General features: G+C 43.3%; 2 protein-coding genes across 3 annotated transcripts in view; both read right to left on the bottom strand.

Annotated features, from left to right (window-relative positions):
• LOC133424401 (ectonucleotide pyrophosphatase/phosphodiesterase family member 2-like) overlaps nt 1-15,964 on the bottom strand; it is a 66,874-nt gene extending 50,910 nt beyond the window's left edge. The window contains exons 1-2 of the mRNA XM_061714974.1: nt 15,889-15,964; nt 2,504-2,659 (exon numbers count right to left, since the gene is read on the bottom strand). Coding sequence (XP_061570958.1) covers nt 2,504-2,591 — 88 coding nt within the window. The 5' untranslated portion in view covers nt 2,592-2,659; nt 15,889-15,964. The remainder of the gene's footprint in view (nt 1-2,503; nt 2,660-15,888) is intronic.
• Nucleotides 15,965-20,668: 4,704 nt separating this feature from the next.
• Nucleotides 20,669-27,517, bottom strand: part of LOC133424380 (transcription initiation factor TFIID subunit 2-like) — a 42,391-nt gene continuing 35,542 nt past the window's right edge. For both annotated transcript variants that reach the window (XM_061714941.1, XM_061714951.1), the window contains exons 25-27: nt 26,981-27,154; nt 25,999-26,101; nt 20,669-22,268 (exon numbers count right to left, since the gene is read on the bottom strand). In XM_061714941.1, coding sequence (XP_061570925.1) covers nt 21,964-22,268; nt 25,999-26,101; nt 26,981-27,154 — 582 coding nt within the window. In that variant the 3' untranslated portion in view covers nt 20,669-21,963. The remainder of the gene's footprint in view (nt 22,269-25,998; nt 26,102-26,980; nt 27,155-27,517) is intronic.

Here is a 27,517-nt window from a genome sequence, read left to right as displayed (position 1 = left end):
AGAGTAAAACTATGACCAGGACTCAACATCTGAAGGCTTTTGACTTTCACAGGCTTGCAATCTTTTTTTGTCTTAAGTAGGTCTTATGCTACGGAAGCGTATTGCATTCACTTGAGAAAAAAAAAATCTGCTCTGTTTTTCTGAATTAACGAGTTAATTATCTCAGAATTCCGAGAAAAGTGATCCTGGAGAAAAGTTGCAATGTCCAGCAGATCAGAATGGGCTTTCCGTCTGAACAACCGCAAAGTCCTGAGGTTTCTGCGCAAAGTCGACAAACTAATAACAATACCATCGATATAATTTATAGACAAGAGTATCTCCCAATGTTTCAAACCAAAAGCAAAATACTGGATTAAACTGGACAGGAACATGTTTGCTTCCATGAAAGCTCTCAAGTGAATGGCAGCTTCTTGCAAATTGTGAGGTTAATTCAGAAAAATAGAGCAATTTTTCTTTTTTATTAAAACTTTTATCAGAATACTGAGATTATTATCTCATTAATTCAGAAAAACAGAGCAGATTTTTTTCTCAATTGAATGCAATACAGTATTATGCACCAATATCATGATAACCATGCTCTTCTATTTACACTTTCTGATATTGTTGTAAGACATCATTAACTTGTAAAGAACTTCCTCACAATATCTGACATTCGTCTAATCCTTCTAAGGGGCAAAGCACAACAAAAAAAATCTACTTTCTTCCTTTCAGCACATGGTGATGCTATGATTATGAGTATTTATTATGAGTATATAGATCTGACTCTGATCATACACAGGAAATCTGAGCTCTAATCTAGAGCTCTAGCTAAGCATATATTCATGACAAATCATCAACATTCAACACAGTGCTAGAATCACCACAATAAATGTAGTTGAAACAGATGTCATAAAACATTAGATTAAACATCATAAACATAGATTATATCACATTTTTAAATGTCTCTGGAGACATTTGTGTTTTGGAGCTTGACAAAGCTCTGAAAAGGCCGGTTTTGTTGTGGAAAAAAAAAAGAAGATAATAATAATAAATTAAAGCTACAAGCAGCGATGAACGGGTCCTCACACCCCAAAGCTTGTATGACTTGCATGTAGATTCTTCAGGCCTGGACATTTAGCGGATGAAACACCCACGACTCTCTATATCAAACCATTCAAAAGTTATGACAGGAAATAGGAACTATCAGATATCGACCAATCAGATGAAGGGCGGGGCTAATTTGCACCAAGAACTCAAAATCTAGTCCGATGACACCACCCATGAGTCTTTATGTCAAACCATTCAAAAGTTATGGAAGAAAGTAGGAACTATCAAATGAAGGGTGGGCGCGCTTTTTGGCGCCTATCGTCGCCACGGTAACGCTTTTGACTGAGAAAAGTAATGTTGCAGGATGGAGACGCACATTTGGATGTATAACACCTGGGTGCACATTACAGTTCGGGCCGTATTAACGGCCGAAAACATGGCATAAATTTCGCCAAAATGACACGATTAATTCAAAATGGCCGACTTCCTGTTCGGTTTCGGCCATGGCGCCAAGAGACTTTTCTTTAAGTTGCGACAAGATACAAGTGTTTACCGATTTTCGTGCATGTACGTCAAACCGTATTATGGGGCTTGAGGCACAAAGTTTTCTAGCGGGCGCTGTTGAGCCATTAGGCCACGCCCATTAATGCAAACTATTAAATAACACATTTAGGCACTGTAAGTGCTCGGGCCCTAATAATAATAAAAAAACATTACAGATACAATAGGCTCCTCCCACCCTTGGTGCTCGGGCCCTAATTATATTAATACTAACATGCATTTCACAAAGTCTAAGATGCTCTACCTAGCCATTAAAATGTCTACCTCTGAATATAACCAAGCAAATAATTAAGAGTCTCTCTTTGGAAAGTGTTGAAAGTTTCTCAATCCTTCAACCACAGGCCAGGAGAAACATCCTGTGGGCATGTAAAAGATGTTAGTTTAAGAAAGATCAAATCAAGCAAAGAAATCAGATCAGGATATGTGCACTCCTGGGATGACGGGCAGCTGTTGGAATGTCTTAAACTTGTGAATATTCATTCTTGCTGGAGATTTGATCTCATTTTAAAAGCATTTCCAGAATGATGGGCAGCAACAATTGAGGCTATTGGATTTGTTTTTGCTTTGAGATCATTGCAGATGTGAAAGAAATTACTGTTAAAAAGAAAAGAAAGCAGATCCTTTCCTTGCTTCTCAGACTCAAATAGAAACAGATGAAAAAGCGATCTCCAGATCTTAAGCATTTGATCCTGCCTGTTTTATTTGGCTCTCTCCGCTCACCTTACGCCACCGAGAGACTTGACTCCCTTGTGCTTGACAGACAAAAGAATGCCAACAATCTGGGAGACATTTAAGGTCTTTAAATCACAGCTGAGAGATTAAAGTAATAAGAGAGGAATTGAAACTATGTGGGAATTTGGGTTGAGAGGTTGGGAAAACAATTGGGGAATGTCAAGAAGTGTAGGCAACGTAGTACCTGTCTGGAGGCAGAGCTGGTCGAAGTCCGAGCAGCAGCCATTGTAGGTCTTGCACAAGTTATCACAGCGGCAGTTTGACGGCTCCATCTCGGTCAGCTCAAAGCACCTGTTCCTGCAGGAGCCCGACGTTGGCAGGTACTGAGATGCAGAGCGATCTGAGGAAAAGAGATAAAGGGTTTTTCCTCTTTAATCACCTTTAAGTAATTTTTGTTTCTCCACATCAAAGCTTGCAGACGGTCACTGAACATATTTGGCCACTGCGCATTAAAAGGGACCTATTATGGCATCTAATCCCTATTTTAAACAGGCCTTGAATGTCTTAAAAACAAGCTTTTGATTGTTTTTTCTATATAAATGAGAAATTCAGCCTCTGGGCCATGTCTTTATCTTCCCATTCTCTAACCTCATTATCTATGCAGGATTCTGAGTGGGCGGGGCTATGATAATGAGGCTCTGTGCTGATTGGCTGCCTGATTGACGCGATACACCGCTACGAAAAAATGGCGGATGTGTGGGTGATTTTTTTTTTTTTTTTGGGGGGTTGTTTTGGTTTTTTGCACAATAGTTGTCCTTATCACTTTGATTCACTGTGACCGGAAAAGCTGGAAGCTAAACAAAGTATCAACTAGTGCTCTGGGGGGGTATTGCACCGCGGAGAAATGGAGTGACGGAGAAGTCTGGATTCACGACGGCGTCACGGCAACGGCGTAGGGCAGGCTCTGCGTTGGTTTAACGCAGAACCTTAAATCAGGCTTTATCTTTTCATCTAGTTATTGTGTTTATTTATTTAGCTCTTTTATTATCTTTAAACCTTTAATCCATTTTTAATGACTTTTATTCTATTTTATGTTATTTGTTATTCATCTTAAGTTTTGTATAGATTTCTCTAAAATTTTACACTTTTATGCATTTTTTTTAACTTTCTTTTAATCTTTTAGTTTTCAGCTCCAATGTTTCCTCAGGGGGGTCGTCCACACTGGGAGGTGATCATGCGTGTGTGTGTGTGTGTGTGTGTGTGTGTGTGTGTGTGTGTGTGTGTGTGTGTGTGTGTGTGTCAGTCGCTTCACGAGTGACATTTGTAGTTCTAGTGTTAAGAGTTTTGCTTCACTCACAAGAGTTTCCTCATGCGGCGGATGCTATCACTAAAGCTTTCAAAAAGCTTAATAATTCATAATTAATTTTTATTTTAAGATGTAATTCCTTTCTCCACAGGAAAACTAAGGTTTACAGTTTACAGCTTGTATTAACTCTGAAGAGAATGACATGTCTGCTGTTGTGTGTGTTGGTGCACATAATTACTGCTACAAGAAAGCTTAAAGGGGACCTATTATGACATCTAATATCAATTCTAAACAGGCCTTGAATGTCTTAAAAACAAGCTTTTGATTGTTTTTGCTAAATAAATTAGAAATTCAGCCTCTAAACCATGTCTTTATCTTCCATTCTCTAACCTCATTATCTATGCAGGATTCTGAGTGGGCGGGGCTATGATATCACATATCACATATGATGATCACACTGGACGGCTCATCCAGGCGGCTGTACAGACACTGCAGAATTTGGTTGCTTTCCTCCTTCTCTCTTTATATACAGTGCCTTGCGAAAGTATTTGGCCCCCTTGAACTTTGTGACCTTTTGCCACATTTTAGGCTTCAAACATAAAGATATAAAACTGCAATTTGTTGTGAAGAATCAACAACAAGTGGGATACAATCATGAAGTGGAATTAAATGTATTGGATATTTCAAACTTTTTTAACAAATAAAAAACTGAAAAAGTGGCCGTGCAAAATTATTCACCCCCTTTACTTTCAGTGCAGCAAACTCTGTCCAGAAGTTCAGTGAGGATCTCTGAATGATCCAGTGTTGACCTAAATGACTAATGATGATAAATGGAATCCACCTGTGTGTAATCATGTCTCCGTATAAATACACCTGCACTGTGATCGTCTCAGAGGTCCGTTTAAAGCGCAGAGAGCATCATGAAGAACAAGGAACAGACCAGGCAGGTCCCAGATACTGTTGTGGAGAAGTTTAAAGCTGGATTTGCCACAAGCTTGCCACAAGCCACCTGGGAGACACACCAAACATGTGGAAGAAGGTGCTCTGCTCAGATGAGACCAAAATCGAACTTTTTGGCAACAATGCAAGACGTTATGTTTGGCGTAAAAGCAACACAGCTCATCACCCTCAACACACCATCCCCACTGCCAAACATGGTGGTGGCAGCATCATGGTTTGGGCCTGCTTTTTTTCAGCAGGGACAGGGAAGATGGTTAACATTGATGGGAAGATGGATGGAGCCAAATACAGGACCATTCTGGAAGAAAACCTGATGGAGTCTGCAAAAGACCTGAGACTGGGACGGAGATTTGTCTTCCAACAAGACAATGATCCAAAACATAAAGCAAAATCTACAATGGAATGGTTCACAAAAAAACATATCCAGGTGTTAGAATGGCCAAGTCAAAGTCCAGACCTGAATCCAATCGAAAATTTGTGGAAAGAACTGAAAACTGCTGTTCACAAACGCTCTCCATCCAACCTCACTGAGCTCCAGCTGTTTTGCAAGGAGGAATGGGCAAAAAGTTCAGTCTCTCGATGTGCAAAACTGATAGAGACAAACCCCAACAGACAGACAGACAGAAGACAGTAGAACGCAGAGCGTGACAATATTTAATCCCACAGATGAAAGATCATACATTAAAGTCTTTGGACTGGTTTGAGAGTGATGGTCATACTTTGGTAAACTAGCCGAGCTGCACTTATGTAGGTGACACTTCGGGCCAATCCCTATACACCCCCTACTTTCTACCGCTAGCCCTCACTCACTACACAGGCGTAGGGTCCTTGTAATGTTCCCTAGGGATTGGGACACCACTTGCTCCGTCACTGCGTGGTTTACGTTCGGGTACGTAAGCGACTGCGTAGTTACGTTTGCACAAACGTCACACCATATCAGGAAGCCCAGAGATAAAAGCTGTTTTAATTTCAGCTGTAGCGCTGTTAATATGCCACTTTATTAAGTTTTAATATTTTTTCAGGTGTAAAAGTAACCGTTAAGATCCCCAACCTGGGCTCAGTTTATCCAAATAACGCCTGTTAAGAAATTTGCTCCGGCGTTTTCGGGGATGAGAGCCGCCGGCTCGGGAGCTGATTGATGATTCCGCGTTAAATCAACGCAGAGCCTACAGCGTAGGGTACGGCGTAGGGTACGGCGTAGTACGGCGCGCGTCGCCGCGTAACCTACGCCGTAGGCTCTGCGTTGGTGTAACGCGGAACCATAAATCAGCCTTTATTCTGGCGAGATCTTCGTGACAACAGGCAAACGAGTGATTATGTACATCCACTGAGTGAATATTATGAAAGTAAAATATATATTTCTCACTAGAAATGTAATCAAAACGCATTTTTATGCAGAAACTAACTCAAAATATTGATTTTATTCACTAAAAAATAAGAAATGTCCGCCATGTTTTTTTGTTTTTTTATTCAGTCTGCAAATGATGACGTAAAGCATTCTCGGAAATTTTTCTAGCCTTCGGTCAGCTGGTCAGTATCTGAAATCCCTCGCTGTGAAGGGCTAGATTGATACCCCCTAAACAACGATATCCCCACTCCCCCTAGATGCAAAGAGGAATTGGGACACCACTACCCTCATGGGAACGCGCAAAATGTAGGGGTAGTGCTGAAAAGTAGGGGTAGGGGGGATTGGGACTGGGCCTTTGAGTACAGGACAGCTTTTTTCCCTCTCTAGCCATATGTAAGAACATGACCCATTTTGGCTCCTGGCTTGCAGTGTGAGAGCCCCCCCCCCCCCCCCCCCCCCTGACCTGACTGGACACGCTGGAGATCTGAGAGGGACACGGACTAGACTTCGTGCTACATTTCTAACAACACGCTCCTTGTGCAGGAGAAACATGCTGACAGAGAGAACCTGGGGATATCTGAGTTTCCAGTGAGTCTGTGTGTTTAGTTCCAGCGGGATGCTACGCTACATTCTGCAACTAGTGTGACTCTGCATCTGTGCTCCACGTGCATTAATTAAGGCACTGCATTCGAAGTTGTTAATGCTGCGTGGAGTGTGTGTGTGTGTGTGTGTGTCGCAATGAACTGATGGAGGGCCAAGCTTTCGAGATAACAGATGGACTGTTAAAGAAACAGGAGACCACGAGTCTGTAAGGCGTTGGAAGCATGTCTTTATCTTCTCGGTACACTGCCCCCTGTAGGTTTGGCTGCTCATAGCACCTTAACAGCTATTTATGCAGCTTCATGTAAATTATGGTATTTTTCAAAATGTAGAGGTGGAAATATCCGTTTTTGTAAATGTGTATACGTGACCTCAAAGGAGAGTTTTTCTTGTCACTGTTTGGCTTTCATGTTTTTCTCCCATTAGGGGACTTTTTTTTTATTTGCCATTGTTTCTTTATTATTTTCTCAGGGGTCATGTTTGGGGTCTCTGAAAAGTGTCTTGAGACAATGAGTATTGTAATAGATGCTTTAATTTAAAAAAAATGAATTAAATTGAATGTTGTAGTCAAAACATCAAACACAGTTTTCAACCATGTCTTTTCACTTTTAAGGTGAACAAATTGAGCTTGTGAAGTTGTATGGTGATGAAGATTGAAAAATAGGATACTTTTATTCTGATCATTAACTGTAATGTTTCAGTAGACTCGAAATCTGTGTGTGTTTTTGAAATCGAGGTTTTGTTTTGTTCATCGGTCTACATAAAAGCACAAACAGCCAGTGGACTTTGTTTTGTTTTGTTTTTTTTTTGCTCTGAATCAGCAAAGAAATGTCATTGTGCCATAGACAATTTAAAAGAGGATATAAGGAGAAATCGCCACGTCTTTCTCTCAACAGCAGGACATCTCCAGCTCAGATAAGAAAGTACTGTAGGGAATACCGAGGTATTCCCAGGAGTAGCAAGAGATATAATGTCAATGTGGAGGAGCAGCAACTCTTCTCTGAGTCTCTCACAGATGACTGAACTTCTCAACCCATCTCTAATGGTGCTTTTCCACTAGTACCTACTCAGCCCCAATCGACTCGCCTTGGTTTTGTGCTTCTCCACTAGGGGTCTAACGTGCAGAGTAGATACTTCTCTGTATCTATTCTGCCGAGGTTCTAGGCTGCTGAGTCGGCTGTATCTGACATCATCACACTACAGGCCACTGATTGGTCGGGGGGTTGGAGTCAGACGTCTGAGTCAGGAGGAGGAAATCAGAGAAAGAGACTCTGACGGATTCTTGTTCATTTTATTCAACCAGCAATGGCAGCAAAAGTCTGTTTCATGACCCAACTCTGAGGGTCAGATGTTCATAAACCTGGTGCTGAGGAGAGAATTAAAAAGATCTAGATGGAGATAAGGAACGACCAGATCTACCAGGAGCTCTGACCCTTCATAGCTGCTCACGGCTCCAGCTGACTTTTCAGCAGCACAGAGACAAACTAAAAAAAAAAAAGCGTCGCCGCTTGAAGCTTCTCTAATTTTTTTTACTTTATTTATTTATTTATTTTTTTATTTATTAACATACAGTGCAAACAACGACAAAAGACGACATGAGTGTGTGTGTGTGTGTGTGTGTGTGTGTGTGTGTGTGTGCGTGTAAATAAGATGATGAAAGTAGATACATAAATTGAGAATATTAATTCGAGAGTAAACAAATAAATAATTATCATATAGAGTGGTGTAGCACGACATCATATAAATATAGCATAATAATATAGTAATATCCTAATATAACATAATTTTTATAAAATATTATAACATATAAGAAAATGGTATCACCATATTATAATATATAACAATATAATAATACTATAGTTTAACATCCCATGAGATTTCATAATAATATAATAATATGAAACAATATATCATGATAATGCCAGTAATAATTATTAGAGTTAGAATTGGTAATTTATGTTTTGCAATGAGGGGTGAGGTCAGACCGGGGCGTCAGGGAAGCGAGCAGGAGGCCCCCACCAGCAGGAGGCCCCCACCAGCAGGGGCCCCCACCAGCAGGGGCCCCCCCACCAGCAGGGGCCCCCACCAGCAGGAGGCCCCCACCAGCAGGAGGCCCCCACCAGACTCCAGTTGCCCGACCGGGAGCCCCAGCAAGAAGCAGGTAGGATGGCAGTGAAAGGAAAGCCCCCCTTTTTTTTAAATATATATATATATACATTTTTTACTTTTTTACTTCCACCCCACCCCCCGCCCCCCCTATTCTCCTTCCCCCACCTCCTGTCCCCTCGACCTCCTGTGCTTCTCCTACTCTGGGCAACTCCCAGACCCTGAGGGGGGGGGGGGGGGGGGGGGGGTCTGCCCGCTGAGGAGAAGCTTTCCAATTTTTCATTATTCATTTATTTTATTTTATTATTTATTTATTTCATTGTTCCCTCCCCCCCTTTTTTGAGAGTGAGAGAGATTGGGCATAAGAAGCGGCATAAGGGAGAATCCAGTCACCGTGCAGAGGAAACTAATTTCCATCACTTGAAGCCACAATCTCATTCTTTTAGTCACCAGACACAGCTTGTCACCTTAGGGGTAGGGTAGTGTGGCCGGGTGGAGAGGTTGACGGGACACGCACCTGTGTCCCATCCACCTGAGTGGCTGCCACGCCTCCACCCGGCCTGCCTTTATAAGGCAGAGCTGGACAGCAGCAAGGGGGTCGGAGGAGCTGCTGTGTGCTTCTGCACTGTGTTGGGGTGTTTTGTGTGAGAAATAAAAAAGGGTCTGCACGAAACTCTGTGTCTCTCCGTCTTTCGGTCGGGCCCCCGTGGCACGCACCCTGCCACATCTGGCGCCCAACGTGGGGCTTCGAGGGACGGACGGAGAGAGGCATGGAGCGGGCCCTGGACGCGCTCGCCCAGGCCATGGCGGGCATGACGGCCATGTTCCGCGACCAGGACGAGCGGCAGCTGGCCGCAATGGAGGCGCTCGTGGCCGCGGGGAGACCCACCCCTGCGCCAGCAGCGCGGGAGGAGATGCCAGTGCCGCAGCTAAGCGGCCGGGAGGCAGGAGCTGCGGGCCGCCAGGCGACGGCTCCCGAGACGGCGGGACCGACGGAGCGACCCATCCCTGCACCCCGTCTGAGGTTCGCCGCGGCAGCGCTGGTGGCGCAGCTTAGGGGCTGCGAGGCAGAAGCTGCGGGCCGCCAGACGACGGCTCCTGGGATGGAGTCAGCGGCGGAGACGGAGGGGGAGGCGGAGTTGGCTGGGGAGGCGGCTGCGGAGGCGCAGCCGCCCGCGACGGCGGGTCCCGCGGAGACGGGGGCGGACCAGCAGCCCGCGCAGGGCTGCGTCGCGGAGGCGGAGTTGGCGGGGGAGGCGGCTGCGGAGGCGGGTCCCGCGGAGACGGGGCCGGACCTGCGTCCAGAGCAGAGTGTGGGGGAAGAGGCGGTCCTGGAGGCGGACCAGCAGCCGGCGCAGGGCTGCGTCACAAAGGAGGGCGTGGTCCGGGACGCACCAGCTCCAGAACGGGGCTGCGCCGTGAGGGACGCGGTCGTGGACGCACCGTGTGGCCCGAGACCACCATGGGCCCGGCCCCGAGAGCGTCTTCCACGGCGGGCGGGCCGACGCCGGGGGCGACCCCCCCGACCGTTGCGCTGGTCAGGCCGACGCCGGGGATGACCCCCCGACCAGGAAAGCCCGGAGGGTTCCGGGCTTCCTCTCCCACTCCGAGGGGGGGGGGGTAGGCTCGTTCCGGACGGACCCCGGCTCGAGATTGGCGTTGGGGGTGTGTGGCCGGGTGGAGAGGTTGACGGGACACGCACCTGTGTCCCATCCACCTGAGTGGCTGCCACGCCTCCACCCGGCCTGCCTTTATAAGGCAGAGCTGGACAGCAGCAAGGGGGTCGGAGGAGCTGCTGTGTGCTTCTGCACTGTGTTGGGGTGTTTTGTGTGAGAAATAAAAAAGGGTCTGCACGAAACTCTGTGTCTCTCCGTCTTTCGGTCGGGCCCCCGTGGCACGCACCCTGCCACAGGTAGGAACATAGATTGACCAGTAAATCGAAGCCTTGCCTTTTGGCTCAGCTCCCTCTTCACCACAAAAGACTGGTACAGGCTCTGCATTACCATGGATGGCAGATGCCACAATGATCCACCTATCAATCTCTTGAGGGGGGCAAAGTTCATCTCCCGCCTGGAGCGAATCCTACGTCAAAGGAGATCAAACTTTCACTCCATTTGTTTAGGGAATACCCCAAAGCAATGGACCCAGCGCCACAGACATCCTGTGGAGAAAGACAGGTATTCCAAACTGCTGTTTGGTGAATGAGCCCGAACAACAGTCAGAGCTGGATCCCTGGCCCACAGGGATAGGGAAGCTACCCTCTGGCCCATCCATCCATCCATCATCCGCCGCTTATCCGTTCCCGGGTCGCGGGGGCAGCAGTCTCAACAGAGATGCCCAGATTTCCCTCACCCCAGACACTTCCTCCAGTTCTTCCTCCAGTTCTTCCTCCATCTCTTCCTCCAGCTCTTCCTCCAGTTCTTCCTCCAGCTCTTCCTCCATCTCTTCCTCCAGACACTTCCTCCAGCTCTTCCGAGGGGAGTCCGAGACGTTCCCAGGCCAGCAGAGAGACATAGTCTCTCCAGCGTGTCCTGGGTCTTCCCCGGGGTCTCCTCCCGGAGGGACATGCCTGGAACACCTCCCTAGGGAGGTGGGACATGCCTGGAACACCTCCCTAGGGAGGAGGGGCATGCCTGGAACACCTCCCTAGGGAGGAGGGACATGCCTGGAACACCTCCCTAGGGAGGAGGGACATACCTGGAACACCTCCCTAGGGAGGAGGGACATGCCTGGAACACCTCCCTAGGGAGGAGGGACATGCCTGGAACTCCTCCCTAGGGAGGAGGGACATGCCTGGAACACCTCCCTAGGGAGGCGTCCAGGAGGATCCGGTACAGATGTCCAAGCCACCTCAGCTGACTCCTCTCAATGTGAAGGACCAGCGGCTCGACTCCGAGCTCCTCCCGGGTGACCAAACTCCTCACCCTATCTCTGTCCAGTTGGTTTTCAGCAGGAGGTTCCCCCTTATGATCCAGGTCCTGGTCCAGGTTTCTTCCCCCCTTATGATCCAGGTCCTGGTCCAGGTTTCTACCCCCTTAAGATCCAGGTCCTGGTCCAGGTTTCTTCCCCCCTTATGATCCAGGTCCTGGTCCAGGTTTCTTCCCTCCTTATGATCCCGGTCCTGGTCCAGGTTTCTTCCCCCCTTATGATCCAGGTCCTGGTCCAGGTTTCTTCCCCCCCTTATGATCCAGGTCCTGGTCCAGGTTTCTTCCCTCCTAAAGGGGGGTTTTTCTTGCCACTGTTTGGCTTAAGGTTTTTCTCCCACTAGGGGAGTTTTTACCTGCCAACGTTTATGTTATATTATGTAATAATTGCTCGGGGGTTTATGTTCTGGATCTCTGGAAAGATCCTGGAGACAACTTCTGTTGTAATAGACGCTATATAAATAAAATTGGATTGAATTGTATTGAATTGATAGAAAAAGGTTAGCTGACTCAGCGTTCCGCCAATAAAGAGAAACAGGATCGTAATAGGCTGAATGCTGACTCAGAATTCCACCATTACCTGTAATACAAAATTGTCCAGGACTTTTTCCTCTTTGTTTCACTGGAACCCAACACTAACCCTAACTTCCTCTCATCTGACACAAAAGCTGCTCAGGGGGGAAGAAGAACGGTGGGCCGACATGAAATGAAGCACATTTTCTTGCAAAAAAACATGAATAGTGTACCACAAATGGATTTCAGCTTCCTTGGTACAAATGTAGCACACAGCGAACAGATCCAGCCTTTGTCTGGTGCTGCGGGAGTTTACCCCACCGACTGGAGAGGGTGTGAGAAGGTGGAGCACAGAATGAGCTTCAATGCTGACTTCATGTGGACTAAAGGTAGAGCGGTATAAAGACGTTCTCTCGTCAAAAGGAGAAGAGACAGAAAACAGCGGGAGCACCGAGTCACACCCTCACAGGAAATAAGCTGAGGAGGATCAATTCTTCACAACACATCCATAAGTGCTCTCATAACGCTAGGCACTGCCTAATCCAGTTTAAAATCATACACCGTCTTCATTATTCTAAGGAGAGGTTATGTAAGGGATAATGCCCGACGAGGTGTACATTAACATAAATATATGAACGACGCGGGGGCGTGAACCGTCCGACGCAAAGTGGAGGACAGTTTGCCTCCGCGAAGTGCTGATCCAAAATGCAGCAGCGTGAGTGCTGACAGGAATCAGCAGGAGAGATCACGTCTCTCCAGTGTTAGCGTCGCTCCATTGGTTACCTGTAAAATTTAGAATCCAATTTAAAATTGTATTACTTGGGTATAAAGCCCAAAACGGTTAGCTCTGCATTATTTGAAAGACCTGATAGTGCCTTATGTTCCTGGCAGAGCTCTCCGTTCTCGGAGTGCAGGTTTACTCGTAGTTCCTAGAGTATCCAAATGTATATTTGGAGGGCGGGCGTTCTGCTTTCAGGAACCATTACTATGGAACCAACTTCCAATCTGGGTTAAGGAGGCTGACACCACCTCCACCTTTAAAACTAAACTTAAAACCTTTCTGTTTAGTAAAGCCTATAGTTAGTGTTTAGTAAACCTCTAGCTGGTGTTGGTAAATCTCTAGTTAGTGTAAACTCTAGTGTGTTAGAGTCAGTAGTCATAGTTGCAGCTATAGAACAAGACTATAATAGTTAGTCTCAAATATAGCTTGGTGGTAGATATGCTGCTATAGGCCTATGCTGCAGGGGGGCACCGACATGATCCACTGGGCGGTGCCCATCACCCTTCTTCACCCCTCCCCTTTCTCTCTTCTCCATTTCCATTTTTATTTATTATAAATATCTCATAGCTATCGTTTTTGTCCATCGTTCCTATAGTTTCTTTTGCTGGCCCCCTTTTTCTCTTTTGTGCATGTTTGCAGGCCGGAGCTTCAGGAGCTGCATGCTGGCCTGTGCTGGCCAAGGTTAAGACCTATTGGTTTAATATATTCAGTTTATAATCCAAAATACTTCACATCCAGCTAGAGACCGATCCATTCATTATTATTTTAGGAACATCAGATGATGTTATAAAGTTAAGCAACTTCCAACAATGCTTCCTCTCCTATAGTCTTATTATTGCAAAAAAGGTACTTATTATGCATTGGAAGAAAAAAGATGTTCCCACCACAAAGATGTGGCTCAGTGACCTTACTAACACATTCCACTTAGAAAGAATAAAATATACTCTTCTGGATAAACTTGCTTACTTTGAAAACATTTGGTCCCCTGTCTTTCAGACGTAAGCGTAAGACTGGCTAGGGTGGGGGGCTGTTTATGTATTTTTACCTTTATTTAATTTTTTTTTATTTACTCATTTATTAGGACCCGAGCACTGACAGTGCGAAGGCCCTATTGTATCTGTAGATGTTTTTATTTTTATTTTTCTGAAGAAATGAGGGCCTTTTTTCCCCCTAAACGTGCCCCAAAAGTCACCAAATGTTGCACCAAGCCAGGCCTGGCGAAAAATTTGATATTTAATGGATTGCATTAATGGGCGTGGCCTAATGGCTCAACAGCGCCCCCTAGAAACTTTGTGCCTCAAGCCCCACAATACGATTTGACGTACATGCACAAAAATCGCTACACACCTGTATCATGTGTCGCAACTTAAAGAAAAGTCTCTTGGTGCCATGGCCGAAACCAAACAGGAAGTCGGCCATTTTCAATTAATCGTGTCATTTTGGCGCAATTTATGCCAGTTCTTCGGCCGTTAATGCGGCCCGAACGTGCACCCAGGTGTGTTATACATCAAAATGTGCGTCTCCATCCTGCGACGATGTGCATTACTTTTCTCAGTCAAGCGCATTACCGTGGCGACGATAGACGGCAAAAAGCGCGCCCACCCTTCATCTGATTGGTCCATATTTGATAGTTCCTACTTTCTGTCATAACTTTTGAATGGTTTGACATAAAGACTCGTGGGTGGTGTCATCGGACTCGGTATTGAGTACTTGACCTTTATTGGTGAAAACTGCACGCGCAAGGGCCCGTTCATCGCTGCTTGCAGCTTTAATGTATCTATTGTTCTTCTTACCTATTTTTCTTTCTTTGTATTTTGCATTCCACATTTTCTATCAGTTTCCTCAGTTATTATGTTCCAAGAAAACAGAAAAGTGCACTATGACCTGTACTCTATGCTCACTGATGTGTGTGTACTGTAAATTTGCAACTGTATTTTAATGTGCTCTAATAAAACACACTTGAAAGAGGATAAATTCTTCAGCAGCATCACTTCTCCTCTGACTACATGTTGGTCATGTGATCTCTAACGCAGCCACCTATTGAGGATGAACTGCAACCTCCAATAAATATCTCAAAAGTTATTTTTACTGGTGTTACATTATAGTTACATTAATGACCCTCACTCCCCGACCTGAGCCACTCCAACATCTCAATAGAAGATTATTTGTGAAACAAAGTTCTTTAAAATGTAGCTTAACGAGCCATTTTTCTATAAACTGTTCATAACACTAAATATCAAAACATTTTTGTTCAACATTTGCATGATAGAATAGAAACCTATCACCTGCTATACCACGGTCTGTGTGAATACTGGATTCTGATTGACTGAAAGGTGTAGGTTATAAGTGATAACCTACACCTAGAAAACAAGTTTGGTCAAATTGCCTGATAACTTTAATATCATTGCGCTGGATCAACTGCCAGGTGGTAACCACGGCAACAGAGATTCAGAGAGCCGGCAACTGCAGGACAGTGACATGAGGGATTTTGTCATTTCTTTTAATTTATTTGGTGTATTTAACAATTTTGATGACTGGGATGCAGAAGAGGATAGAAGAGAAAATAGCCGAGCGGAGCTGAGTGGACTAGAATATCTCCCGTTACCAAGGAAACTGACTTATGGCTTGTTAAAAAACTTTGTAACTTACCAGGTTCCAACGGCTGCAGACGAGAGATTAAATAGCCGCTCAGCTGTGGTTTGTTATAAAACTAATGATTTACACTGAAAACACATTAAAGCATGAATAACTGATTTAATATTTATGTTTTTTGGTAAGTGACCGTCGCGCCAGACGGTTCACGCCCCCGCGTCGTCCATATATTTCTGATAACGTACACCTCGTTTGGCATTATCCCTTACATATTCCACTTTCTTCAGTTTAAAATGACACAACAAGGTGAAGTCATCGCTGCATGAATCTATTTCAATAACAAGAGGGAAGGAAATTATGTTTTTTATGATATCGAGCCAGGCGTTTGCTGGGGTCAAGGGTTACGGGGATCTTTTCAAGGCAGCCGCTGCTGAACAAACGTCTCGGGGTCAAGCAGTTCAGCGATGTTGTCCATGTTTCAGCGGAGCAGCGTACTTACATTCTGTCCTGGCCGAGGGCCCGTCTTCTTCTGAGCGTCTCAGACGCCCGTAAACGAAACCCCAGCACAAGTCAGAGCCACACAGGACCGACAGGATCCACACGAACTGGGAGGACGACAACAAAGCTGACATGAGAGCATGCACTGACACAGAAACTGCAGCAGGGGCTCCTCTAAAAACATTCAAACACTCATGCTTTGCCCATTTTTAAGAGAATGTAACCATGAATGATGCAGTAAAAGTTAGGATCTCTCAGACATCTGCAGCTCTGCAGCAAAAGCTTACTAGATACTAAGCTTTGGAAAGGAAATGAGTGTCGCCCTTAGTTAGTTAAAAGTCTCTTAAGACTGACAGACGGAATCAAATGCAATGTTTCCCAGCAAGAAAGAGAAGAGAGAGCAGCCTCCTCACAGGCACAAGCAATAACAAGTCCTGCTCCCGGGTTCCCGGGTCACAGTTTTCCTGAGATGACTCTCACCGTACCAGTTTCTGCAGCAGCATGTTTCCTGGATGAGCTGAATGGAGTCTTGTGCTGCACAAAGAGAGGCTGGTTTCAACACCGAGAGACCACCGGAGAAAAGAGCCGTTAAGGAGAGAGCAGGCAGGAGGAGGAGGAGGAGGAGGAGGAGGAGGAACGGGGAGGCGCCTGCAGGAGCGGACTGGGATCCCATTGGTGTCTGTGTGGAGGACGACTCCCGTCCGAGCCCAGATGTGTTTACTGCTGTCAGGACACCTCCCAGTCTTTAGGTAGTTTAGTTTAGTTTATTCCACAACACAAATAACCCAAAGTACAGGTGTAAATTGTCAGTGTAATACAAAAAAATATATATAATTTTTGGTTTATATATATATATATATATATATATATATATATATATATATATATATATATATATATATATATATGTATATGTATATATATATATATATATATATATACACACACACCAAAAATTATATATATTTATATATTTTTATTTTATTTTATATATATATATATTTTTATTTTTTCTATATATATATATACAATTTTAACTAAAAACCAACGACCAAAAGGTGTAGACTGAAGCCTAAGCTTATGACGCCTACCCTTTTCCATAAAAAAATGTTAGCTTTTATAAACTAGTGCATTTAGGATTTAGTGAATGAAACAAAATACATAAATAAATCCATATGAAAAGTTGCCCGAGTATAAACAAAATAACTGTACACAAACATACAGCATATTCCACATGTCATTACTAAATATCATTCCATACAGTATATATATAAGCACAAACATACACATACACATACCCACACATATTCAATTTCAATTCAATTCAATTTTATTTGTATAGCGTCTAATACAACAGATGTTGTCTCTAAACGCTTTCCAGAGACCCAGAAACATGAACAGGCCAGCACGCAGCTCCTGAAGCTCCGGCCTGCAAACATGCACAAAAGAGAAAAAAGGGGGCCCAACACAAGAAACTACAGGAACGATGGACAAAAATGATAGCTATGAGATACTTATAATAAATAAATGGAAATGGTGAAGAGAGGAAGGAAGAGGAGAGGAGAAGAAGGGTGAGAGGCGCCGCCCAGTGGATCATGTCGGTGCCCCCCTGCAGCATAGGCCTATAGCAGCATATCTACCACCAAGCTATATTTGAGACTAACTATTATAGTCTTGTTCTATAGCTGCAACTATGACTACTGACTCTAACACACTAGAGTTTACACTAACTACAGATTTACCAACACCAGCTAGAGGTTTACTAAACACTAACTATATGCTTTACTAAACAGAAATGTTTTAAGTTTAGTTTTAAAGGTGGAGGTGGTGTCAGCCTCCTCACCCCAGATTGGAAGTTGGTTCCAAAGTAATGGTGCCTGATAGCAGAACGCCCGCCCTCCAAATCTACATTTGGATACTCTAGGAACTACAAGTAAACCTGCACTCTGAGAACGGAGAGCTCTGCCAGGAACATAAGGAACTACCAGGTCTTGCAAATAATGCAGAGCTAAGCCGTTTTGGGCTTTAGAAGCAAGTAATAAAATGTTAAATTGGATTCTGAATTTTACGGGTAACCAATGGAGCGACGCTAACACTGGAGAAACGTGGTCTCTCCTGCTGATTCCTGTTAGCACTCACGCTGCTGCATTTTGGATCAGCTGGAGGATATTCAGCAAATTACTTGGACATCCTGCTAACAACACATTACAGTAATCCAGTCTAGAAGATACAAACGCATGAACTAGTTTTTCTGCATCCCTCTGCGAGAGGATTTTCCTTATCTTTGCAATATTACATACACAAACATACATACACACACGCATGCTGTATATACATATATATATATACATATATATATATACATACATATATACACATACACACATATACATACACATGTCCATATATACTGTACATGCCTATGTGTATTATACCTTTGTTTTATATGTATTAATCATTTAGTATTTATAGGTGCTTTTGAATTGTAATAACGTGCTCCACATTTTCATTTCTGTATCTAAGCTGTTCCACAGATTAACTCCTGTCACTGAGATCATCGTTGTTTAACGCCTTTGTTTTCCTGAACATAAATGTTCCCCCTGAGTTCATATTGGCTAACTGCTTTGGAAGAGCTTCTGAATACTGTCAGGAAGTGTTTTATTGTTGATTTTAAACATAAATTGCGCTGTTTTAAGGTCCACTAAATCTCTGAATTTAAGCCCATTTGAATTTATGAATAATGTCTCACTTTTCGTCCGTCGCCTCCAAACCCATCTGGGTATCAAGCACTGAAGAAGGGTCAGAGTCTGAAGGACCAACTGAACATACGATGCAGCAACTTGGTCATATCTTTATTTCCGTCTCATCACCCTAAGTTTTAGAAGTGTCTCAGTGAAGTGAGCTTTGATGAAGCATCATGTCTGCTCTTACAGCCTTCCATTAGACAACAGACTTGCTTCTCAATGGATACTGCTAATGCGGCAACTATGACAGCTGTAGTTACGTCGTTGACTCGTTGTTGATCAGTCTTTGTGTACATTGGTAAAACTAATGCTGTTGAGCGATTAAAAAAAATGTAAGCGATTAAGATCTGTAATTAATTAATATAATAATCGCTTTTTTAATTTCACCTAAAAATTTCTGAGAAAAGCCCTCAACTTGAGGTGTTTTCTTTTCATTACATTATTGTGGCAGATCAAAACATTGATATGTAACAAAAAAAAGTGGCTTCGTAAAGTTATTTATTTATTTTTTAACAGACTTGAACAGACGCAGTCCTAGGTTGCATCGGAAATGCCATTCTAAACAGTATATACTCAAAAAGTAGACTTAAGTTCAGCACACTTTTGAGTAAATATCAGCAGTATGCATTAATTGGGACGTACTACTCAGAGCCACACGGCACTTCCTGCCGTTGGGAGGGGGAGTTGTTACCATGGTAACAACTCCTGTCACAGCAGCAGTAGCAGCACCGCTCCACTCTTTCCTGTTTATCCTGGACCAAACAAGATGACATTATATATTATTATTATATACGAATATTATAATATTAATATTATATACGAATATTATAATAATATTATTAGGGCCTGAGCACTTACAGGGCGAAGGCCCTATTGTATCTGTAGGGGATGTTCTCGTTGTTTTTCTCGTTTTTTTATTTTTATTTTTCAGACAAAAGGAGAGCCTTTTTTCCCCCTAAACGTACCCCAAAAGTCACCAAGTCAGGCCTGGTGAAAAATGTGATATTTAATGGTTTGCATTAATGGGCGTGGCCTAATGGCTCAACAGCCCCCTAGAAAACTTTGTGCCTCAAGCCCCACAATACGGTTTGACGTACATGCACGAAAATCGGTACACACCTGTATCATGTCGCAACTTAAAGAAAAGTCTCTTGGCGCCATGGCTGAAACCGAACAGGAAGTCAGCTATTTTGAATTAATCGTGTAATTTTGGCGAAATTTATGCCATTTCTTCAGCAGTTAATACGGGTCGAACCGTAACGTGCACCCAGGTGTGTTATACATCAAAATGTGCGTCTCCATCCTGCGACGACGTGCATTACTTTTCTCAGTCAAAAGTGTTACCGTGGCGACGATAGACGCCAAAAAGAGCGCCCCCCCCTTCATCTGATTGGTCCATATTTGATAGTTCCTACTTTCTGCCATAACTTTTGAATGGTTTCACATAAAGAGTCATGGGTGGTGTCATCGGACTCGGTATTGAGTCCTTGATCTTTATGGGTGAAATTGCACGCGCGAGGGCCCGTTCATCCCTGCTTGCAGCTTTAATTATACTTATGACATATACGTATCTGCGCGGCACTTAGCAACCAAACACCGCTGCATTGCATTGTGGGAAGTTCAGTCCATCAATCCACACTAGTAAATTTCTCCGGAAGGATTATGGTAGTACATACTATTGAGTATGTACTAATGTTTCAGACGCACTAAAAAATTTCAAATACTGTTTTTGCTACTCATTAGGGTGGAAGGACGGAATGTCGGACGCAGCCCGGAATTAATTTAAAGAGGAATGAGTGTATACATGATCGCAGAATTATTCTATTCAGATTTAAAATCGGAATAAACCAGCCACTTACTTCGGAATTAAGTTTAATTCGGAATGACCATTTTCATTGGGAATTAGGTGTTTACCTAATTTTAAATCGGATTTAATTTTAATTCTGAATTAAAGAGGAATTAAACTTCCCATGTAAACGCACTCAGTGGGATCTGATGAGCAATCAGCCCTTAAAAGAACGGTCACACTTTTTTTTTCTTTTTTTAATGTAAAAACCACATACATACAAGCTTGTTTACATCAGAAAACAGTTTTTGATGCTCCGTATTACAGTCATGATGCCTCTGATTACCTGAATGTTGATACTCTCATTGTTTATCTTGTGATTTAAAAGCAGCCAGGTGAACGTCAGTCACGTGCACTGAGAGAGTGAACCAGACCACCGACGCCATCGTGGAGCTGGAAATCCATTTCATTACGACATTTGCTGGCACAAAAGCTTACTGAATCACTGACAACTGTAAAACAAACATATATATTTAAAAAAGCTAAACAAAAAAAACCCCCACAGACATCACTTGTGTTTCAGACGTGACATCAGTACAAGTCCTGGGTTTGATCTGAACCCGTCTGGTCCCCCGAAAACACAACAGTACCGTCACGTTTGCCCTCCAAGTTCCTGGCATGCCGTGGATTTGACAGCTCTGGAGGGAGAAGCACGTGGCTGCAGAATAGGAAGTGATGTCAGAGTGTCCACACGTGCAGTTGTTGAGGACGTAAGGACGTCTTCATGGCGTTTCACACTCAACTCACAACAACATGCACTTCTGAATCTGCTGAGGAAGCCAGTGTTTAAGGGCTGAATTTAAACTACTGGCACATTTTTTTCCAACAAAACTTATATAATTCTACAGGATAACGAAAAGTAAAGAGTTCTGTTCAACATGGAAACAGTTTGAGTACTGAAAAGTGTTCCAGCCGCGGCTGGAGGTGGGATTGTAGCACCCTATAATGTCATAATTTCCTGAAAATGTAATAAAATTTGCATTTAACTCAATTGAAAATGTAATAAAATCCAATAATGTAATAAGTTCACCAATAATGTAATAAAATATCCTGACGGATATTGTAATAACATTTTTACCGATAATGTAATACCTTATTACATTATTGGGAATTTATTACATTATCAGGTGTTTTTTTTTTTACTGATAATGTAATACTTGACAGATAATGTAATATATATGTTCATTTTCAGTCCAGAGTTCTACATTTTGTGTTTTAAGTATTTAAGAATGTTATATACGCTGGATTTGAAACACCAGAATAACTATTGGGTTAAATTGCAGACTTTGAGTACCATGTAATAAATTCCCAATAATGTAATAAGGTATTACATTATTGGTAAAAATGTAATTACAATATCCGGCAGGATATTTTATTACATTATTGGATTTTATAAAATTTTTGATTGAGTTAAGTGCAAATGTTATGACATTTTCAGGCGTTATTACATTTTCAGGACGTTATTCCATCCTAGGGGCTCCAGGGATCAGTCGGACAGGGAGGGCGAGCGCAGCGACCGGCCGCTGGCCGGGCTGTTGCTGTAGGCGTGGGAGTTGTCCCGGTCCCGGTCCTTCTCCTTGTCCTTGCTGTCGTGCTTGTGCTTGTGCTTGTGTTTGTGCTTGTGCTTCTTCTTCTTCTTCTTGTGCTCGTGGTGGTGGTGGTGGTGGTGGTGGCCGTGGTCCCCGCCATGCTTGGAGGACGAAGACGTGGTCTCCTTGGAGAGAGAGAAGGAGGGGGCCGGCGTGGCCGGCAGGGACAGCAGGGCCTGCTCCACTAGAGGAGGCTCTTTACCTGGAGGGAGGAGGTGGAGAGACTGGTCAGGGACAGAACATACCAACGGAACAAAATACACCCCAATGGACACGGTTACAGGATGGTTTTTCATTCGGAATTAATTATTCAGAATTAAATAATTCAGAATGAAACTATTTTCCTTCGAGTTTACATGGAAATAGTAATTCTGAATTGAGGTTTACATGGAAAACACGTTTGATCGGCTTTCTCCAATTCCTCTACAGGTCTGGGGGTTGGGAAGGTTCTGATTGGATAGGGGGGGGACCGGAAGTTACATCTACCGGAAGAAAAACTAACTTAGCCGCTACAACTTTGAAAAGCTCACAATTGTTACGTTTCCTGCCATCTGTTCTTTTAATTACAGGACTTTCTCAGAAAATTAGAATATTGTGATAAAGTCCTTTATTTTCTGTAATGCAAAAATGTCATACATTCTGGATTCATTACAAATCAACTGAAATATTGCAAGCCTTTTATTATTTTAATATTGCTGATCATGGCTTACAGTTTAAGAAAACTCAAATATCCTATCTAAAAAAATCTTAAGCTGTAAGCCATAATCAGCAATATTAAAATAATAAAAGGCTTGCAATATTTCAGTTGATTTGTAATGAATCCAGAATGTATGACATTATTGCATTACAGAAAATAAAAGGACTAATTTTCTGAGACAGTCCTGTATAATAGAAAACACCCCATGTTCATGTGTTCTGTTATAACATGTTTTGCGAATGGAAAATAAATCATTGGAGCGCTCTGAGATAAAGATGTATGTATTGCCGACATGTTATTCCAAACAAAAATCTAATTTAAAAGAAGAAAAGAAAGTTGGTGCTTTTCTAAGATGCAACATGGCAGTTCTCACGGATATGACCAAATATGCAAGTGGGCTGGGTCTGATTTAAAAAAAAAAAAAGATTTGCGCTGTTCAGACCACCATAAAAAAAGAAAAAAGAATAAACATATGAGTCACATATGGGTAAAAAAAAAAAAAAAAAAAGGGAAGTGAGCTGCAGTGTGGGATTAACCTGAGCTCTCACTGATCAGCTCCACGGCCTTTGAAGAACAACACACTGGAGAGAAAACTGGGACAAGGGCAGGTCCTACAACCAGCAACTGGAGACGGTGGCTGGAAAAGCAACGTGGGGACCAGATCAGCCACTAGAGGCTGATCCTGCTTCTCATTTCCCCTGCAGGTTCCACTCAGAGCTGACGGGGATTTCACAACCGAGCCGACAGCGTTCCAGTCAGTACTGGAGTTGAGGGGGGATGAGGGGGGACGGCATCCCCCCTGAAATAAAAATGGTCCAAATCATCCCCCCTGTAAAACTGACATCCCTCCTTTCCATCCCTTATGTCATTTCATCAATGAATGTGGTTTTACTGCTATTTCAACATTTAGAGTCATCACCAGAAAAATAACACCAGAAAAATAACTTATTTGACCATTTTCACCTGTTTCAATTAAATTTTCACTTGAAATAAGTAGGAAAATCTGCCAGTGGGACAAGATTTATCTTCTTATTACAAGCAAAAAAATCTTGTTCCACTGGCAGATTTTTCTACTTATTTTAAGTGAAAATCTACTTGAAACAGGTGAAAATTGTTGTTTTTTCCAGTGATGAGTCTTGTTTTAAGTGTAATGAGATTTTTTTTTACTAAAATGAGACATTTTAACTAGAAATAAGACAAATATTCTTGTTAAGATTTTGAGTTTTTGCAGTGATCCATTTTACTTATCCTGTGAAGGACAGAGTCATATTGATAAGTTCAGAAAAGTGTTTTTTATTGTTGTGTTTTGATGTATTTGATGTAAGCCCAGTGGATATTTAAAGCTTACAGAAGGCTGCATTTAACTGCTGCTATGTCATTCCTGCAGTATTTCTGCAGGTGTTTTGGTCACTGCTATTATTTGTAATATATTATATTATTTGTAATCAGCACAAATTATCTGTCCCCATATGATCAAATCCACCATCCCCCCTGACTTTTTTTTTACAACTGGAGTACTGGTTGCAGTGACGGAATCCCTGGTAGAGACAGGAGAACACTGCCCTCTTTTGACTGAACAAAAGAGGAGGAGGCTGACGTTGCCATGGGTTACTGATGATTACTGATGATGACAGCAACCAGCCTCAAGTTCTACATCAACCACAGCCTTCTGGCAGTTTGAGGATGGACGTCGCTCCAACTCTTACAGTGGAAATCCAGCTCCAGAAAGATTCTGAATTCCTACTCAGAACGCAGATATCGGGACTTTTGGACCCTACATCGCTCACCATTTGAGCCAAACTCGCTCAATAAAATCATTTCTAGAGAAGGATCAGCTGAAAAACATGAAGTTTCTCAATGGAAAAAAGGTGACAAGTACTGAAAAACCAGCACGTCGTGGTGAAGTCGTTGGACCTCAGTGAATCATGAAATACAGTAATCCCTGGCTATAACGCGGTACTCCTTTTAGGTCTTGCTGCTTCATGGATTTATATTGTGCATCTTGTTCTGCATTCTGATTGGCTAAACAGTCTCCCCGCTTCTTCACTTCCTGTGTCAATAACGTTGGTTGCTTAGCAACAATGCTGAGAACGGCCAATGAGCTTCAGCAGCAGCTGAATAACGGGACCTTTGATGAATCGTTCATTACAGTCTCAGATATAATCCATGGTGGCATGTCGGTTTAGAAGAATCTTTTTGCCCAGAAGAAAAAGAGCGACAACAACGACCCATAACTATGTTCTTCTCTGGAAAAAACACTCCTGCACCGCGGCTTTAGGAGAAAAAGACGCTACAGAATCAGGATGCAGCAGCATCAGAAGAGCAGTGGAATACACACCAGTCACAATTTTTTCCTACTGTACTTATTGTAGTTTTTTTCATTTTTTCCCGTTCAAATCCAATTACTCGGGTCGTGGTGGGGCTGATCTCTCAAGTTGAAGCCTTGTATAATAATTGTAAAAAAAAAAAAAAAGTTGCCTCTTTGCGGATTTCACCTATCACTGATTCTTTTTGGAACGAAACCCCCGCAAAAAAACAGGGCTTATTGTACATGTAATAGTGGTTTAGAGTGTCAGAGAGTGTAATTATGTGGCTCAGATCCTACTTGGAAGGCTGAGGAGACAAAGCGAGCCCCCCCCCCCCCCCCACCAGGGTCCTATCGCTGCTCTATGTTCTAAGAAATGTGCTACACAAGCTTGGCTGACCAACAACGTTACAGATTAAAGCTTTTTTTGCATTTTAGAAAACCGTCAAAATTATGATTTGTGCATAAATAAAAATAAAATGAGAATCTCTAATGTAAGCAAATAAATAAAACTGAAACTAATAAAGGTTTCATGGTGTTAACTGTGATCTACACTGGACCTGGGACAGAGTTTCTGAGCTGATTACAACAGACGACCCCAGTGAGGCCATGACTTCTCTTTTAGTGACATTTACGCCTGGAAACCAGTGAAATTATTTAACTGGTTTTACATTTTTTGGCTGAGAATAAAAAAACAAGGGCTGCTTTTGATCAGAATCAGAATAGAATCAGAATAAAACTTTATTGCCAAGTCAGACATAGTCAGACAAGAGAACTTGACTCCGGTTAACACCGTGATTAAGGTGGGATGACTCTGTGTGTGTATGTGTGCGTGTGTGTGTGTGTGCGTGCGTGCGTGCGTGCGTGCGTGCGTGCGTGCGTGCGTGCGTGCGTGCGTGCGTGCGTGCGTGCGTGCGTGCGTGCGCATACCTGGTGTGGACGGCCTCTCCAGCAGATTGAGTTGGTGGTGAATGAAGGCCTGGCTGTCATGAACCGTCTCCATATCAATATCTTCTTCTTCCATAGTGTTGAACTGCATCAGAAAAGAGTGTTACTAACCCCACACACCAATCACTCACTACATCATCAGGATCAGTCAAGTGTGGACAGAACAGAGCAGATGTCAGGCTTGTTGCTTGAGTAAACTAATGGTGCTTTACCACCAGCACCTACTCGGCTCTACTCATCTCAACTTGGCCTGGTTTCTTTTCCATAACAATTCAGCTCCTGGAGCAGAAGTAGGAGGTTGGAGAGAAGCTGCTGTGACGTATTTGATTGTGTATAAACGAAGAAGACAACACTAAAGATGTAGAACCTGGAGGAGATGATAGATGTGCTGCTGGATCTGTGGCTTTTGTTCAATATCAAGTTAAAATATGAGAGTGAGAGAAGCTTCAAGTGGCTGCGCTTTTTTTGTTAGTTTGTCTCTGCGCTGCTGAAAAGTCAGCTGGAGCCGTGAGCAGCTATGAAGAGACAGAGTTCCTGGTAGATCTGGTCGTTCCTTATCGCCATCTAGATCCCTTTTTAATTCTCTCCTCAGCACCAGGTTTATGAACATCTGACCCTCAGAGTTGGATCATGAAACAGACTTTTGCTGCCGTTGCTGTTGAATAAAATGAACCAGAATCCGTCAGAGTCTCTTTCTCTGATTTCCTCCTCCTGACTCAGACGTCTGACTCCAACCCCCCGACCAATCGGTGGCCTGTAGTGTAATGATGTCAGATACAGCCGACTCAGCAGCTTAGAACCTCGGCAGGATAGTTACAGAAAAGTATCTACTTGGCACGTTAGACCCCTGGTGGAAAAGAACCAAACCGAATGGAGTCGGCCTGAGTAGGTGCTGGTGGAAAAGCATCATAAGAGCAGCAGAACTTCAGTAGAGGGACTTGAACGGGTCCCAGCGGTGTCTCACCCTGATCTTGAAACGCGCCCCTCCTCTTCCTTCATCCTCCAGGTGCTGCGGCTGCAGCACCTGTCCCGGCTCCGGAGGAGAGCCCAGCGGGGTGTCGGCCTTCCTCTTCAGGCCCAGAGGCGGCTGGCCGACCCCACACACCCCCAGGGAGATGGGGTCTGGTTCCTCGTCCACCTGACACACAGACACACAGATAGTCGGTCAGTGTGTGTAGAATATGCATATATATCAGTAATATTGTATATACAGCAGGTATGACTTGGAGGTGCTGGTGCTCATCCCCACTACTGCACACTCCGCTGCCGACCACCTCAACGACAGAACAATGCTGGCTTTATTCTTATTCTTTATTTCTATCATTAAATGAAAAACAAAACAGGTCAACATACAGGACTGTCTCAGAAAATTTGAATATTGTGATAAAGTCCTTTATTTTCTGTAATGCAATTTAAAAAAAAAAAAGTCATACATTCTGGATTCATTACAAATCAACTGAAATATTGCAAGCCTTTTATTATTTTAATATTGCTGATTATG

This window comes from Cololabis saira, chromosome 3 (genome assembly GCF_033807715.1).
Source record: "Cololabis saira isolate AMF1-May2022 chromosome 3, fColSai1.1, whole genome shotgun sequence".
Lineage (NCBI taxonomy): Eukaryota > Metazoa > Chordata > Actinopteri > Beloniformes > Belonidae > Cololabis > Cololabis saira.
This window is presented reverse-complemented; position numbering and strand designations above follow the sequence as displayed.